The 18,010-nt window shown below is 35.9% G+C and overlaps 1 protein-coding gene across 5 annotated transcripts in view; it reads right to left on the bottom strand.

The window, feature by feature from the left end:
• Positions 1 to 18,010, bottom strand: part of ZRANB3 (zinc finger RANBP2-type containing 3) — a 42,299-nt gene that overhangs the window by 19,795 nt on the left and 4,494 nt on the right. For 3 of the 5 annotated variants that reach the window (XM_048309186.1, XM_048309185.1, XM_048309189.1), the window contains exons 2-4: positions 16,945 to 17,103; positions 3,477 to 3,495; positions 615 to 793 (exon numbers count right to left, since the gene is read on the bottom strand). In XM_048309186.1, the coding sequence (XP_048165143.1) occupies positions 615 to 793; positions 3,477 to 3,495; positions 16,945 to 17,096 (350 nt within the window). In that variant the 5' untranslated portion in view covers positions 17,097 to 17,103. Of the gene's footprint in view, positions 1 to 614; positions 794 to 1,532; positions 1,604 to 3,476; positions 3,496 to 7,120; positions 7,365 to 16,944; positions 17,104 to 18,010 lie in introns of those variants that run through there. The other 2 variants (XM_048309188.1, XM_048309187.1) reach the window with 2 other exon arrangements.

The following is an 18,010-nucleotide window of genomic DNA, read 5'->3' on the forward strand; positions in this document are numbered from 1 at the left end:
TCCCAGAAAACATGAAGATCAGTCTCCCTCACACCCAAGTTTTAGAACAACATCTAAACATTACCATAAAATCAACCAAGTCATTTACAGCAGACTAAAAACACCCTTGCAATTCAGGGTAATAGGAGAGTTATTCTAATAACACCCAAGACATAGGCTCTCTGATGAATTCATGCTATTAAGTCTAAAGATAGAAAGTGTAGGTCATGATGACCTTTTCAGTTATTTAGGGATTACTTATTTGAACTTACAAATTTTCTCAGCGTGCTAAATGGAATTCTAACAGTAATTACTTCCTTATTTTGTAATGTACACCAGAAGTTCTCCAAAAATGTTTTACAGAAGCTAATGAATTCATTAGAGTTGAGAAATAACTTGTTCTATCTGAGACACACTGAAGTAATCTAATTTTCAGCAGAAAGGCATTTGCTACTTTGCAAAAAGCAGATCTCTCAACTTCAAAGAAAATGAGTAACTGCTATAATACAATAACACAAAACTGGGAGGAGTGGCTGATATCCCAGAGGGTGTATCTGATACCCCAAAGGGTGGCTCTGCTTGAGCCAGGAGTAGTGAGCAAGCCTTACTGCAGAAGAGTAACAAACTTTACTCACCCAATATCAGTTTTGTTCTGAATGATGCTAATGTCGTCTGGAGAGAGTTCTGGAATCCACTTCTCCATCTCATCCACCCAAGGGTATCTCAGAGAGGAAGGCACCACAATTAAGAGAGGCCATTCATTTTTATAGTAATATGAAATGGCAATTGCTTGAATTGTTTTGCCTAGCCCCATCTGAGAAAAGAAAAGGGAAAAGAACAACATCAAAACCAGAAGTCTCTGCTCAGAAAGCATATTCCATTCAGAAAAGCCCAAAAGAATTTGCAAAGACAGAACCAAATAAAGGAAACCCAGGCAAAGAGCTAGTTGTATAGTATGTATTTAATTATCACTTTGTTACCACAGATCATACTTTATGAAACAAGATGTTTCTAGCTAAACAGATTAATACATGTGTTATATCTGGTTAGCTCATCAAAGTCAGAAGAAGCACTTCCATTCATTTCAGAAGATTTTCAGTTCAGGGTCTTAATAGGGTATACTAAAAAGATCAAACTCTTTAACTTGTGAAGCTACCAAAACCATTTTTTAAAGACTATGCAAAGGAAAGAAATATATAAGATGCCTTCTTACAATAAAAACAACTTTGTCCTCAATTTCATAGGCAAGTGAAGAACAAGGACCTGTGGGAAGAGCGCTGGATTTGACCCAGAGGGTCAACAAAAAGAAACTAATGCTCTGATTCACCAGAGCTGATCATTTCTCTTGGGCCTGTAACACAGATGAGAAAGCCCAGACAGTGAGAATTCAGATGTACAGGCAAGGGGAAGATTCAACAAACAGATTTATATGTAACAGGAAAGTACTTGCTTCATACCGTCAAGGTGGGAATGCTCCCATCTGTGAATAATCATGGCAACAGATGATTATAAGATTCAGAATTTAGGGTTTTGTTTAAAAAATACCAACCCACCTTCAAGATTTTATCAAAGAATGCAGCTATTTTCTCTACTTGTTCACATGGCAAGAGATAGTTCCCAACTCCTGTTAAACATCAAAGCAGACATGGGCCTTAAAATACTCTGTGCAGGTTTTTCATGGAGTCCAGTGGATATTTGAGTGGATTTGCTGCTGTCTAACTACTCACAGTAGCGAGACATAAAACAACAATTTACATCTCCAGGGTTGTGTCTAAATGGACTGATGTAATGATATAATGAAGAGATTTCCCAAGTACAAAAGAAAACAGTGAATTTTTCTACTATTACTAGAAAGAAAATAATAGGAAAGCTACTGTGATACTCAGTTTTCATTCAAAATTGCCAAGTTTTCCTTAAAATTTTCCTGCAATCTCCCCTTGTGTCACCAGTAGTTCTTAGTTAATCTGAAAACAAATCCAAATGAAAACAAAAAAAACCAACTAAATAACATTCATTTCTCGTTTGCTGCCATGGCTGTCTCCCTCCCTCAGGCTGTGCAGTCCCTGGTGATAATGCAGGCACTGAGTTGAAATGAATATGGAATAAAAGCAGCACTCTTGGCATCAGCACACCCATGGCTGGATGTAGATCCCACAGAGCTGATCACCAGGCTAGGTCACAAGAATGTGAGACCCTAGAAAAACTGTAGAAAATATGATAGTCTTGGGTTTTGATTTAAACCCATCTTTCTCCAGCATTGAAATGGATGACAGTAAAGCTGTAATTCTGGGGAAGAACTTCGTCTGTCCCCACTCTGAGAAAAAACAGAAATATATTTGTAGAATACCTCACAAAAAATACTCTTATTATCTTACTTTAATCCTTACATAGTTACACACTCCAGGGATACATACAGTAATTCTCTGATCTTGAGTTTTCGTTGATAATTTCTTTTTGCATACAAGCTCACAATACTGCTATTTAATTTTACCAACATTTTCTTATTTTAGAGATAGGTCAAAAAGCACAGGATACATACCAGTGCACAATACTTCCTCCAGTGCCACACCTCTCGTCATTATAAAATATACATTATTTCTTTTGAATAAATGTATATTCCAGGACTTTTTATTGCTAACATAATTATGCACAGTTCATTGTCTAGTTCAAGGAGGGAAACAAACTGTTTTAATAAAAAAATAGCTACTGCTGATATTTTGATTTTTCCCAAGCTCCCCTTTCCTCTTCCCCTGAATACTTCTGTATTCTCCACAGTTCTCAGATATTTCACATTCTGTGCCAGTATAGTTAATCTCCAGATGTAATGAGATTTTTATAGTATGAGGAGATGCTTAAATACCAATAATCCATCTCCCTCTCCTTCCTAGTGTGTCAAGAAAACGCAGATTAGAATTGGGAGACTATAGCAATTCTCTTTTTCAGAAAGGTTTTATACTGACAACACATCAAGAACGTTATTACAAAAATGTTTTCTCTCTGGGAAGAAATGCTGGACTCAGATTTCCCTTAAATGGAACATAATATATATTTTCAAGTGCATGGACACAATGAATTTTACTATTGCTACTTGATTAGTGCACTTTAAAAAATTCACCTTTGGAAACCATATCTGTTAAAAATCTCCCTGGGCCAGGAATGTCTAATAATCCATTAAAAATAGCTAGCTATGCAATTATAAAGGACTCTAAAAAAAACCCAACAGAGTCAGTGTTTTTAAAATGTAATAATACCAGAGATTTAACCTACAATTAAAATTAGCCTTTTAAGTTTTCTCAAGGATTCTTCTAAACTTCTGTCAGGTTTCAATTTTTTCCTCACTTAGGCATTTTCAGGATATCTGCTGACTATCACAGGAATTAGGATTCCTTCATTACCAGCCTTTCTGCCCACAACTCTCAAACAAAAAAAGTCACATCTGCACAAAGTGCATTAACAACACAAAAAAATGGTGTTAGAGGAACAGGAACATCACTTACCTCATCAGCAATCATACACCTAAATAAGAAACAAAAATGGGGGGGGGAGGGGAAGCAGAAATTAATACTAAATATAATACATAAAACAGTACTTACAAATTGTTTACTATAAATTTAAATTCTGGATTTACTGAACCAATGAAAGGAAAAAAGGTGACTTCATTCCTCCAGATATCACCTACAGAAAGTGAATTTGGTATGAACTGAAAATAAGTATGACAATTATTTTAAAAATATTTATTGAATTTGCTGGCATTACTGCAGAACTTGCAATTGCAAAACTGAATTTCTGCTTAGGTCCAGGGATAGATTAATTGTAATCATAAGAGACACTTCCAAGGCAAGAAGTGCATCTTCAATTTTCTTCTGTCTTTCAGAAACAGCAATGTTTTTGCTGCTTCATGATTAAGGATTATCTATATGTCAGATTGATTTTAAAAATGTGCTTTCCAGACCTGTCACATTTGTTTTTAAATAGAAGCAGATACTCTCTCTCCCCCAACAATTGTACCAGCTAAAGTATTAGAAAATGAATTTGATTTTTTGCCCATTTTGGAGTCACTTGGCAATGCCACTCTGTGTAAAGACAATGACAACTCCAAGTCCCCAGTCATAAATAGTAAATTCTGTTCAGCACATTTACATTTTGTAAACATTAAATACCATCTTTGACATGCATTTCTTAAAGGCATTTTACCCATTTGTGATTCCATATTCCATATTGCACCAGGTAACTCAAACATAATGTTCCTTCCATGAAAAAATGGGAAAGATCTTCCAGGTCTTAGTGTCTTTAACAAAATTTAACAAACCAAGATACAAGCATTCTGTATTTTGATCCAGAAAATTCTTTCCAAGTAATGCAGAACTGCTTTTTTAGTGGTGGCTACTCTGAAGTTAGTGTAGCTGGCCAAAAAAAGATAAAATGTTTGATATTTTCAGAAACAGAGTATACTGCTGTTTGCTCACTCTGCCTGCCAGCATAAATAGCAATGTCTACTAATTTCAGCAGTTTCTTTCAACTGAGGTAAAAAACTAATTAAAAATTAATTCTTACACAACTTCATTTTTTACAAGCAACAAACTATCTATTTGCAATTGCTTTGCAACTTACGCCCCACCCCCAGATGTTAGGGATGGAGCAATGAAAACAAAGGAAGAAAATGTAACAAAACAAAGACCCCAAGTCTTCACAGATTTACAAAACAAAAAAAAAGCAGGAAGAGAATTATTTTTAGTGGCAACTCATGATTGTGGGGCCTTAATGTCTGTGATTTGCAGCTGGGCAAAGACATTTATTTGCAGATGACTAACACACAATTCTAATTTTAAAATAATGTCAGTTTTTGCTCAAAGACAGATTTTTTTTTCCATTCAATACTCATTGTTAATTGCTTGAACTGAAGTTTACAAAACAAGTCTTTCTTTTTTGCAGATTCTTTGAGGCCAACTGCTTTCAGTACATTAATCATGTTTTTAAAAAACAGTTTGAGGCCTGAAATCAATTGGAATGCACAATAACCTACTGTTGCAGTAGTACTCCTTACAAAAACGCAGCAAATGAGTAAGACTACAGCTAACAGCTACAGAGCAGAGACAGCTCAAGAATAAGCCACAGATCTTCCTCAACAATAAAGATTATTTATTATAAGAATAAGAGCAGAAGTACAAATATAGCAATAACCAAGCTGCATCTGGTAGCAAGAAAATGTGGTAAAGAGGACAGGAATAAAAGTGTTTCTTGCCAACATCTGCTGATAAATACAGTATTTCTCAGTAATATCAACTTAAATTTTAGTAGAATTGCATAAATAGTGACATGTTAATTATGCCAGTTCAGACACACAGAAAACAAAGTGAGAATAGGTAAGATCCTATTGCACTGTTCTTTGACATAGGCGAACTGATTGGATGCTCCTTCTTCCTTTCACAATAACAAGCAAAAATGAAGAAATCCAGAGTGATTTACAAATGGCTCTGACAATTAGAAGCTGAATAGCAAATAAAAACCCACTAACTTTAAGTGTGTCAACCACAGGAACACTTCTTCCATAAAGCTAATTTCTTCATTAGAGTGAACTGTAGCCACTTAAACATTGATGGCTTTATCTGCTGACGAATAAGAAATTGTTCTGTTTTTCTTTTTGCACTCATTTTCAGACTGTACTCATAAAATCCTTGATGTTATAGAGTATCTCCTGTTTTCATGTCTATTAACTTCCACTGAATATGTCCTAAGTTAAACTTCTTATGTAGCAGCAACAAGTTGATGACTTTTATAGAAACTCATCATTTTGTTGCTGGTAAATGAAGTACGAAGTAGCTGCCATCACTTTACCCACAATAACTCTGCAAACAGAGATTACATTAAGTGATCAAGAGTTTTTCTTCCTCATTTCTGCAGTACCAATAGAAACAGAGACACAGAAACACCCCTATGCTTAAAGCTGGTTATGTCTAGTGATATTTTGCTAGTAAGTATTCGCTCTCTTCTCCTGCCCAATGATGAAATTGCTTTGTTGTAAGTAGTTGGGATTTTCTTCCTGTACTTGCAATCCATCCATTTTCCAGCATTTAAAATTCGACCAGACACATCACAGATTGAGATCAATCGAGTGCACTAAATTGGTTTTAAAGCTCCAGTTAAGAGTTATCTGAATGTGTAAAGTCCTCTGTGATTATACAGTTAGTGACATGAATCACTGCTTGGATCCACACTGCTCAGACTCAAATTCCTGAAAAGCTACAGTTTTTAAATTGCTAATTTATGCCAATTAATTAACATTATTGACACTCACACGTGACAAAATTTTGACATGACACACAAGATTGAGTTTATGATACAGGTAGAAGTGAAATAAAACTAATATAAGTAGAAATGGAGGATATTCCATTTATTTTATATATATATATATATATAAATAATGCATTTTAAAGCATTCTTTTGTGTAGCTTTCACAGTTTTAAAATAAGAATCCTAAAGATGCCTGCTTAATGTAGTTACAAAAGATAAGAAGTCCAAATTTTTTTCATTGGATTCTAGGGCAATGAAAACCAGCTTATATTACTGAGAGGAAAATCATGAAATCTTTCCAGTTCATAATCACAACAATTAGAACTTTAAAGAACTTCCCCATCTTTATAGCCCACATCACACAAAACTTAACAAGATACCTAATAGTTAGTTGCACTAAGCTGCTAAAAAGCAATACTTTACATAATCTTAAAAATATGCTGCCTCTATTTAAAACAAACTTCAGTATGCTCTATATTATTGCAGTCAGACAAGCTGCCAACATGGACATAAAGGTTCCATGCTGTCAAAGCAGAAGAAACAGATCTTCAACTACATTGAAGGGACAAATATGTATTTTTGTTTCACATATTTTGACTGCAAGAAGACAGACTTCTTGTTCTCTGAAGTTCAATTAGTCATTTCCTCTCAACTGCTGGTTACCCAATCTGAGCTTCATCATTCATATCCCATCTGTTCATATGACACCTTAATAATAGTTCTATCCAAGAATATAAATCAGAGCTATGATACGCAGATTCATATCCTGTTATAAGCTCAGCCCACATGGTCAAAAGTTTCAGAAAAGCACGGAAAAAAAAATCATTTGAGATGTCTCAGTTGCACTTACTCTCAGCAGCAAAGTCCAACTGTGCAAAAAAGCACTAGTCAATGGCAAATTCTTTTAGATTCTTTCCCATCTAATCTTTAAATGTTTCCCTTCTTCAGAGCGAATCCTGTGGCTTGTGTTTGAATCTCTGTCCATTCATCAAGGAAATCTCCTATTTTTTCCTAGCAGAAAGCAGTAGAACCTCATTGGGATGCACTGCACATGCTGCTACAACCTTCCTACTATTCATAACCCTTTTACGGTGTAGGGTTAGCAATGGCCTTTGGACACAGTAGGATCTTTCATAAATAGAAGGGAACCATAGTTTGGGCCCCCACTAGATTAAAACAGCCCCAGCATTTTGAGGTGTATTAGCTTGAAAATAAAACTACATTTTTCTTTTTTCAAGCAAACACAAAGAGCTTTGAGTGAGGATGTACCCTGGTGAGCGAACACGCCTGCAGAGAGCAAGGTCTGCTGTGCTGGTGCACCTCAGGTGCACACAGGTCCAAAACCCTACTGCTGGTCACTAAAGAGAACAAACACAAGCACCTGAGGTTGTACACAAACCCTAGCTTTCTTCTGGATGTAGAGGATCCCGTAGTTGAAGGGACCACCCAAAGCTGGATGAGTCAGAACCCCAGAAACAGACTTCCAGCACTATCGGAATAGGCTAAGTGCTTGATACGTTGTAAAGGTATCAAGCACCAAGCAAAGGTGCATTTACACATTCTTACTACAGCAAACCTTGGAGAGAAACCTGAAGTAAGCAAAAGAACAGGTGAAAGAACTAAGAAAGAAACCCAAAACTCCTGAAAGAGCCCTCTGAAAGCTCTATCAGGAAAGCTCTGCCTCTAAAGGACAGAAAGAATAATTTATCAAACTTCAAAAAACACAGAAAGAGTTCCTGGCTGTGTTGATGTCAAGAAGATTGGAACCAACTTTGCAAAGCAGAAGGACAAGCAGATCTTTTAAAATTTCATGCAGATGAGTTCATTGGAGAAACAGAAGGAAACTGAGGCTAAACTCATGAGGAATATGTCATAGAGCCACAAAAAAATAGTCTGTATCAGAAGGAGGTTAATGCTAACACAGTTTTATAAACTGAGTTTCAGGGAAGACCAAACATTTAAATGAAAATCATTTCTATTTCTGTATGTCTGGGTTACATTCAGGTCACCCTTTTCGAAATGTCAGCACTATTAACCATGCAAACAATACAGCTGAAGTTTCTTATATTAATTATGGCTACTGCAGCAAGGTATTTTTGCGAAGAAAAAGAATCTCATTTTGAACTTTACTCTTGGAGGAATATTGATTAACAACACACTGGGATTAAGGTCTGTACAACCAAGGATCCTACCAAGTCAAACAGCTGGTGTTAGAGGTTTCTTGTAATGATAGAAATATTTGCAATAATATCCTCTCTAGAGAGCTGTGCTTCCTTACATGGCAGATTAAAAACTAAAGGGGTACAGCAATCCAGTACATCTGTTGCTTGCTTGTAGGGATAATTTAACTTCTTGATTGATTTTCAGCAGCTATTTATCCAGGAAAAACCACTTAGAACTACAGGTAGCTTTTCAGAACAAACTCCTTCCCTTTCAAATGCGTTTTCCAAGGCAAACAGTCAAAGCAGTAGCACTTCATTTTTTAAAACACTGAAAATTTTTGTTACTACTCAAGCAAATTAAAGCTGTTTCTTGTTAATGCAGGCTTTGGAACATGTTGTACAGAGGAAGCTCGAGTCTTTCTTTCACTGGTGTGGGTGTCCTGATATTCTTGGGATTCTCACCTACTCATGTGAGTCAGTTTTATATAACACTACAACATATAATTTACCTCCTACTCACAAGCCAACACTTCAGCACTAACAACTTAACCAAGGGTTATTTAAGGAATCTGAACTTAGAACATTTTTATATAAAACTGCGCAAACAACCATTACATTTGTGTGTCAGTAATCACAGCACGCAGTCCTAAAACTAGAACAAAGAGAGCTGACTCCCTTGCAGAAATAATCAAGGGTGTTTCACCAAAAATAGTGCTCCAGAAGATGTAAGATAGATCTTACCCTTGCTCCTGAACTATACTAGGTATTTAAAAAATCCCAAAGTAATAAAATCCCAGCCTTTGATTTAACGTAAGATGCACCAAATTGCCACATCTGCATTGTTAATGATTCTGAAAAGGAGCCTAGAGGAGAATGGTTGTGGTGTCTTAGGCTTTTCTCTAACACTCTTCGACATGTGACTGAAAAACCCACCTAAAATGTTTTATTAGTATTTGAAAGCTCTCAGACCACATGTTCTGGTATTCTAGCTTTGGCAAAGTTGTGTGGAATAACACATAACAAAGCAGTCAAGTTGAAGGTTAAGCTCAGACACGCCAATATGTTTTTAGAATACATTAATGGAACTGTTAAGTGGAAAAACCTCCAGCCAAGAAGACACTTAATAGTGATAGCGAAAACTGTTTACCTATTCAGTCACTGGCTTCAGACACAAATGGGTTCAGCAGCTGACTCAATGCAAGAGAACAGAACAGTGTCAACTAATTTCAGCTACTGATAATCTAGGCTGCAAACGTTAACCTGGCTGTTAACTAGCATGACTGAAATACGTGTGAGCAGCAGAAATCTTCCTTAGCATGCAGTCTAATGGCTTTCAATGAAATTTACTTATCAGTACTTTCCCAATAAACTCTGCATTCCCTGGTGATCTGGGGCAGTTTTCCCCTCTGCCTATCTCTTCCAACTTGCATTAAGTCAGTCAGAATGTGACTCATACTCGTTTAAGATCTTACTTCTATTCATTCTCGTTAAAGTCACTTGTCTCACACTCAGAACTGCTCCCTCCCATTTGTCCTCTCCCTGGTGCTTGTGGTTAAATACACCAACTTTTCATCATGGACTGCTGCAAACTTTCCCTGCACACAACACCAACTCATTTCCTCTTTCCCCTCCCTCTATCACTGTTGACAACCTACTAAACTACACTTGTAGCCTTTATCTCTTTCAGTCCTCCTCTTCCATTCTAACAAATTGTGCCCTGCATTTCTAAAATCTGCATTTTCTTCTCTATTCCTGCTGCTACAAGTCCACATTTAAACCCAGGTAAATTCTCATATTTCTACCATTGGATTTTTTCTGCTAAGTCTTTTTTTTTTTTTTTTTTTTTTACCCCACATCGTTTGTCTCCTGAATTATATCCTACATTCACTTACTGACAATGCATTTTTTGTTCTATTTGAACTGCTTCCCAGTTCCTCCAGCATCACTTCCAAACAAGCTTCCCTGGCTATGAAAGCTCTGCAGAATTTGGCTCAGTCTCTCATTCATACTTCCTGCATTTGAATCTCATTCTGTGAGCTAGCATCTTCATTTATTCATCCCTCTCTTCCTTGGCACTTCTCAAATGTGAAATGTACTCTGAATCACTACAAACCAACGTCTTTAAAAAAATGAAACCTTTCTCCAACTCCCAGAGCTGAAATGTATTAACTGTTTGATGCTGTCCATATTCACTAAATAGCCATCCCATTCTTTTTCCCCAGAGATTATTTCTGTGCTCACCTGTTACAATGCAGGTTTAAGGACCCCCACTCATCACAAAATTATAGTAATTTTAAACATCTGAGTTGCCGAATATATTGAAATAAAAGATTATTTCTTTCTTGGTCTAGCAAGAGATTTATGCCTTGTTTCAAACAGCCCTCTCAGGCTAACTACAAACTACTGAGACTAGAGACAGAAACCACAAAAAAAGTTACAATTATTTTTGTTCCAGTCTGATCTCTGACCTCAAGTTCTACAAATAATGGAAACACTTGTTGATGGCACTTGATGCTGTGTGCCACCAAGCACAGATTAACATAAAAATGAAACAGTTAAAGAAATATTCCTAGACATGACCTAAAAAAAAAAAAAAAGTAACAACAAATATGAAGGTAATTTCTTTTTCTAACATGCAAATTTAAGAAATCTGGCTTTTATTGAAATCAGTGTGACAAAACCAGACAGAATAAGTAGAATTCCCAAAAGAGAGCACAATTAACTTCATCTTGCCTGTTTGTGATGATCTTCATGTTTAACTCTGAACTCCCCATCTTAAGATCAAATTGGTCATGAGTGTAATAACAAGAATTCAAACTAACTGCAGACTCTCAGAAATGATACTACAAAACCTGGAGTCATTACAGGATATTCTGTTTGGGGCTTACACAAGTTCTACATCCTTACCTGCAGCATCTAAGAATGGCAGTCACTGTTCTGTGCTTACAAGGAAATAGCCAGAATGCTCATTAAACTTTTCAGCAACTTATCAAGCACAAAATGGCCCAACATGAATAAAACTTGAAGAAAAATTCTCCTTACAGATGTTCCCCATAAATATGGATAATTATCAGTATAAATACTGATAATACACTGATAATTATCAAACAGCTATAGCTCCATAATATATGAACTCTTCATGTCAAGTATTTGTTACATTTTTCTTCCTTTAGAAATTAATGGCCAATGTTTTCACTGTGTAAATGAAATTATGTGCTTCTTGTTTAGGTTAAACTAAGATATTCAGTAAACTAAGACTGTGGTGTTGTGAGAATTTATAACAGAAATGAAAACAGTAAAGTAAAACTCAGCTGAAAATAACTATGCCTTATCTCCCAGAAGAGAAATACTAAGAACTGATACTTGGGGAAAATTCAACATTAGCTTGCAAAGTATTTTTTAAGTGTTCTTTTAAACCATGCAGCTGATTCTGAAAAAAACCAAATTAGACAATGGTAAAAAGCAGTTGGTCCTGCATTTAATCACAACATCAACTTGCAGAAACCTATGACCTTTTAAACAAAGGACAGAAAAATTATATATATACAGTAAGAGATATGTAGACATGGAACTAGGCTTAGGGCTTCAAAATGGGATTGAAAGACAAATCTATTTTCTTATTCTTAACTACTATCAGAGATAAAAACCTGAAGAATAGAAATACACTGAAAGAGCAAATCAATCAGTAATCATGGATCAAAAATAGTAAAGATAAAAGCAAAAGTGAAACAAAAGCTCTGGTAACTTAGAAAGGCAATACAAGGCAGAAAGCACCAATTGCATTGTACAGAAGGAGAAAGAAAGATAAATAGACAACATAAAACCCAGAAGCAACCTCAGTAATAATGGTAACAATGAGAGTGGAAGTGAAAAATAGTTACAGAAAAGTGTAAGACAAAAGGGCCTACTGCTGTAGCACAAACTAAAATATGCATGGGAGTCCATGGACTGAACAGATTTTCTCTTATTCTATCAGCTTCCAAAATGTAAAACTATCATTCCCTTGGACAACCAACTCAAATGGAAATTATACCTTTCATACTCCTCAATGGATAATACATCCCAGAAAGTTAAAGAAATTTGTGTAAGAATTTAAATAGGACTTCTATCAGAAATTCCTCATCCTACAAAGGGCTGTGCATGGGAATTCTAAACATTTCTTTTGGCTTCCTGCACATTTCTGTGGCCCAACTACTAAAACCTCAGCAGATTGTATATACTATGCCTTTCCAGAGAAGAATCTTTCAACTGTGTTTATAAACTTTGATGAAATTATGATTTGAATCTTTGGTTTTTTGGTCTACTTTGGGGATGGGAGAGGGGAATAATTTCTACAAAGACTGATAATCTTTGAGGTAAAAGTCTGTTTTAATTAAAAAAGAATTAACTATGTGTTCCTCCTGTGTAACTTGCTAGAAATCAGAGACATAGTCAATGGGAAAAAGTACTATTTTGAAGTGTAGGCAACTGACTCAATACTATAACAGAGGACATTTACATTCCATTCTCTAATAATTTCACTGCCATAATGGTTCTCTGTAGACTATTATCCAAAAAAATATTAAACACTATACAACCTTTTCTTACTCTAGATAGGGACTGCCTAACAAAACAATTGCCTTTTCATTAAAAGTGATAGCTCTTAATGGCAGATATGAACTCTGCATATCCTGATATTGCCATCCATGGTCATTTACTTTTTTTACTGTGTCTAACAACATTAAGCCAGCATGTATGGGAAATTAAAAATCATATGCTCCTGAATATATAAATTAATGTATTACCTCTCAAGCTTATACAGGAAACAAGATCACCCCAAGTTACAATAGTTTGAACACACAATTATAATGTGTATAATACTATAATGGAAAAGCTTGTTTTATGAGTAGTAAATATCTCCAAGTCCTCTTTTGCATCCAGCTTAAACAAATTGTTCTGCCAACACGCCTAGAAAGAAATATATCTGTGTCCGAAGGCATCTTTTACAGATACCATCTACAAGACAAGCAGTGCTAAATAATGATGCTTGCAAATCACATACTGACAGTTTTTATTACAAAACTTGATAAAGCATTTAGTGATATCCAGTAGTACAAGAGCTAAATTTCAAACAACAGCATGCCTCTTTTACAGAGTATTCAGGTGAACAAATTGTTTGCATTACTAGACAGACATCACACACTTTCATCAAGAGAGGATATAAAACAAGAACACATGGTAAAAAGAATTGTGACTTTCCAAGTATGACATTAAGGAACAGAAGCAGTAAAAATCAGTAATATTCAAAGAGACGTGAGCTCAAATGAGACTGAATACAATCCTTATCAGTACTATTGAGTAATTTGCTCATATATCACTGAATCTTGGATATTTTATCCAAACTGCTACCACTTCTTCCAGAATATTGTGCTTCAACACTGCCACCTCTTCATTAACAGCTGGTGACCCCTCAGTTCTACCCTGAGTTCTGAGGAAATGGAGATTTGTCCACATCTGCCCAAACCATGACTAATAAGCAGCAGAGAGCAAACAGAATTGCTCATTTCCACCTCCCAGTAGCACACGTACATCTGACCCCAATAACCCTCAGTATTTCCTAAGCGTGTTGCTAACAGTTCACATTCCTGGAAGGGACAAGTCGGTTAGTTTTTATTTAAGAGGCAGTTTAAAGCACACAAAAATAAATAAATACATATTATTGCTGGTTTTAAAAGTAGCTTACACCTTCACTGGAAGAAAATCATAAAAATAAAATAGTCTTCATGGACATAAGTTGTGTGCACCCACCTTTTGTGCACATTAATGTTTGAGGCTACAAATAAAGACTATATATTGTATCCATCCCTAGGCAGCCATTCCAAAGTGCATTTCTGAAGAATAATCTCTAGTAAGGAATAAGCAGCCAGTCAGTTATTTACCTCTAAGGCATGTTTGTGAGACAAAAGGTATCTTATGTTGAACCACACACTGTCTTGCTGGCTCTAGAATTGTCATTTCCTAGTAAAGTGTTAGGCAGTCTCCATTAAATGAGGTAATGCCTTTGGAGCATCTACTGGAAAAGCCTTTGATTCATTTACCAATGAACCGAAAGTACAAACCACAACAGCATATTTATTTTATGCTTTGGGAAGAGACAAGGGAATTAATAGCTCACTCCCAGCCCCTTCCATGCAAAAAATAAGAGTTTGTTCTAATAATAAGTTCCTTTTCATGCTGGGTGCTTGTCTAATCTAAGATGATATTAATTGAATCTCTTCAGCCAACACTTGCTCTACACCAGTTTCCTATCACTCCAGCAAAGCATGGATTAAGTGATGACTGTGAAGGGAGTGCATAGCCTGGGGGAAGAAAAAAGATGAGCAGAGATGCTTATATTGCTCACTTCAAGTCCTATGCTTATATATTTTTAAAACTAGAAAAGACACTTCTACAGAAAATGTACCACTAGGAATACTGAAAGAAGGTTTAAATCATTATGGAGTACACAAAAGGGAAAGACTTGTGTGAGGCAAGGGTTGACAAACTAATAAGAAAATTCAGCTACAAGCACCAGAGGCTCTTGTTCCCTGTTTTGGGACAGGAAGAGAAATAGATCCACACGAGCAAGGGACAGATTTAAAAAATACTCCTTGGGAAAGTTTGACTTAACACTTTTTACTTCAGATAGAAGCTGGCTGAGAGTGTGCACACAATTCCTCAGTTTGACCCAGCTTACACATAGAATTTGCTGTGCCAAGGAATGAGATTTCTTGCAATCATGATGAACATTTTTCCATATCCATGCCACATGAAAACCATCAGTGCTGGGTTATGCAAAACTCTTGTTAGTGAAAGACTTAAAGAAAAAACCCAACATAAACCCATAACCTTAATGAAAAAAAATAAAATTCCCTCCTTGAGAGAGTCATTAGACTAGGTATGCCAAACCTTTTTGAATACTTATTGCAGGCAATTGTTACTACTTTAGCAAAAAGAAGAAAGAAACATCTGATAAAAATTTATCCAGTCCTGTAGCTAAGCTGCTTACCAAGGAACCTCTATATTATATAACAGCCTGTAAAAGATTATGCCACTTTCAAATACATCCATTAGCCTACACTAATTAAATGTACAGTTTCTTTAATTTTAATGGCTTCCCTTATTTCACTGTTTGTATATATAAACATACACCTCAATTGCATATTCAATGGCAGCCAAGGGCTTTGGATTTATTAAATTCAACTCTAACATAGGCTTTGCTGTCTATTCTACCAAAACCTTAGCTATCCATTAAAATCATATCCATTCATTCTCAGTCTGTGCAGCAAGAAAGTGCCTGATATGGCTGGTGGTCACAGAGAAGTTAATGCCAATTCAGCATAAAGCATATCAAATCTCAGGCTCTCATGTGAATGGCTGGAGTCATCTTTCTCTTCTGCCACTGAAACTGGCAGTATAAAACAGATGGTTTGTTCATTCCCTGAGACAGCAGTGCTAAAGGGTTTTGGCCAAAGGAATAGAATCAAAACGAAAAAACTCACAGGAAATTTTAATTGATTGAAAGTTCCATATAATTGCAAGAACTGATGATAAATATTTCCTTTCCAATTTTTCACCTTTGGAGGAAAAGACGCACATTTCTTTTCCCCTGAAAATAATCACAAACATTGGCAAGCAACCCCCTTAAGCCCCAAGCCTCTCCTTCTCAGCAAGATGCTGAAATAATCAGGAACTAATTTCATCCATCTTTTCCACACAGGCTACAGTAATTCCATTTGTGCCAGACCTCCCCAACATCATTCCTTTCCAAAAGAACAGCATACAGTAGTTTCACAGCTTTAGGCTGCAATTGCCCACATTTCCTAAAATTTATAAATGTGGAAATAGCATTTCCCCCCTCCTTTTTGACCCTGTAACTCAGTAACAGGCTCTTACTCAGCAAAATATTTCCGGGCTCTGCGGTATAAACTGTGATTTTGATTTACCAGGTACTTAATTGTTGAATGTCTACTCCATCAGCTGCTGCACTGGCTAACTGAGCACTCTGCAAGGCTGCTTCTGCTCTGCTGCTGCAGCTCAGTGAGCTCCAGAACACCCTGATTACACACCAGAATTGTACCAAGTTTAAAATAGAAAACCACACAGATGCATCAGGATCTGTTAGTCATTCCCTTAACAGCTCTACCACGCCATTAAGAACTAAAGAATCAAATGTGAATTAACTTATTTTAAGAATTCTTTATTAACATAACAAAAATGATGGTCCTACTGATATCAACCTCCTTTCACACAAGAACTTTGATACTACAATTCTCTTTTGCATAATGCATTAATAAACATTTCTTCATCCTCTGCAGAAAAAAACCCCATAACTCATTTTAAACAATGTTACCTTACAGCTTATAAAAGATTTCTGTAACATAACTCACCTAAGACTGCTGCTATAGAATAACCTCTGTAAAAATTAATTGATCTTTACCTGAAGTAATTATTTTTGGCATGTGATACAGTAAGTTGAATACAATAATTTTACCTGCCACTTCTCTGAAGCGCAAATATGATGCCTTTTTCCTGAAAAGGAAGCAGCTTCTTTCTCAGTCTTTCAGGTAGGAAGGACAGCTTAGCATTAACATCCTCTAACTGAGAAGCTTCAAGTGAAGGTGTTTCCTGAAGAGCATTGGCCATGCTGAACCTGAGGGAAACAAAAGAGAAAGATGTCGTCTTACTCACGAGAATACAGAATAAAGCTTCACAGAACAATACTGATCACTTCATCTTGAAATAATCAATATCTACACAACTTCTCTTGAGTTTTGAGAATTCTCTCTGGAAAGTATAAAATTGTGCAGATGATGGAGGAAGAGTCCCTCACCTCAGTCTCAATAAAATATTCTAACTATTCCAGGATGATGAGGTCAGCATTTGTCTCTTCCTCTACACTATAAAATAATTATTTAAGCAAATACCCTATTCATGAATGAAAGTTATTTGCCATTCAAATCAAGCTTACTCATGGACATCAAAATATAATTCTTTTAGTAAATATTTTTCAGGAGAGTTCTAGGAAAAAGATAGGTTATTTAACCTTCTGATGATGGAACTAACAGTCCTTTAAGATTTTTAATTCTAAAAATTAAGTCGGAAAAAAAAGGGTAAATAAGCCCACTTTGGGGGAAGTAAAAAAAAAAAGAAGAAAAAAATAAAAGAAAAACCTGTAAGGAAATTGTTTTTTTCTCAGGGAAATTAAATTTAAACCAAAGAACTAATCAATACAAATTTTCATAGTGTGCTTAAGATTAAAAATGGGGATTCCTCATTCATTTTTGTTCAAGGGACAGGGTCAGAGCAGAAATACTCACTTTTGTTCTCTTTTAACTTCAATAGAGTTTAAACAAGCAAACAAAAGTTTATAAAGCTCAGTTGCAGTGCACTAACTGAACACAAAGAAAGACTAAAACCTTTACATCAAAACATTACCTAATTATTTTGGATTCACAGCCTGTGTAAGGAGCAGGATTACCACAGGAACAAAGAATGTCAGCTAAAATAGGCTTCCTGGACTCTTAGTAGTACCACCAGGTTTGACAGCAAAATTCTGA

This window comes from Corvus hawaiiensis, chromosome 7 (assembly GCF_020740725.1).
Source record: "Corvus hawaiiensis isolate bCorHaw1 chromosome 7, bCorHaw1.pri.cur, whole genome shotgun sequence".
Taxonomy (NCBI): domain Eukaryota; kingdom Metazoa; phylum Chordata; class Aves; order Passeriformes; family Corvidae; genus Corvus; species Corvus hawaiiensis.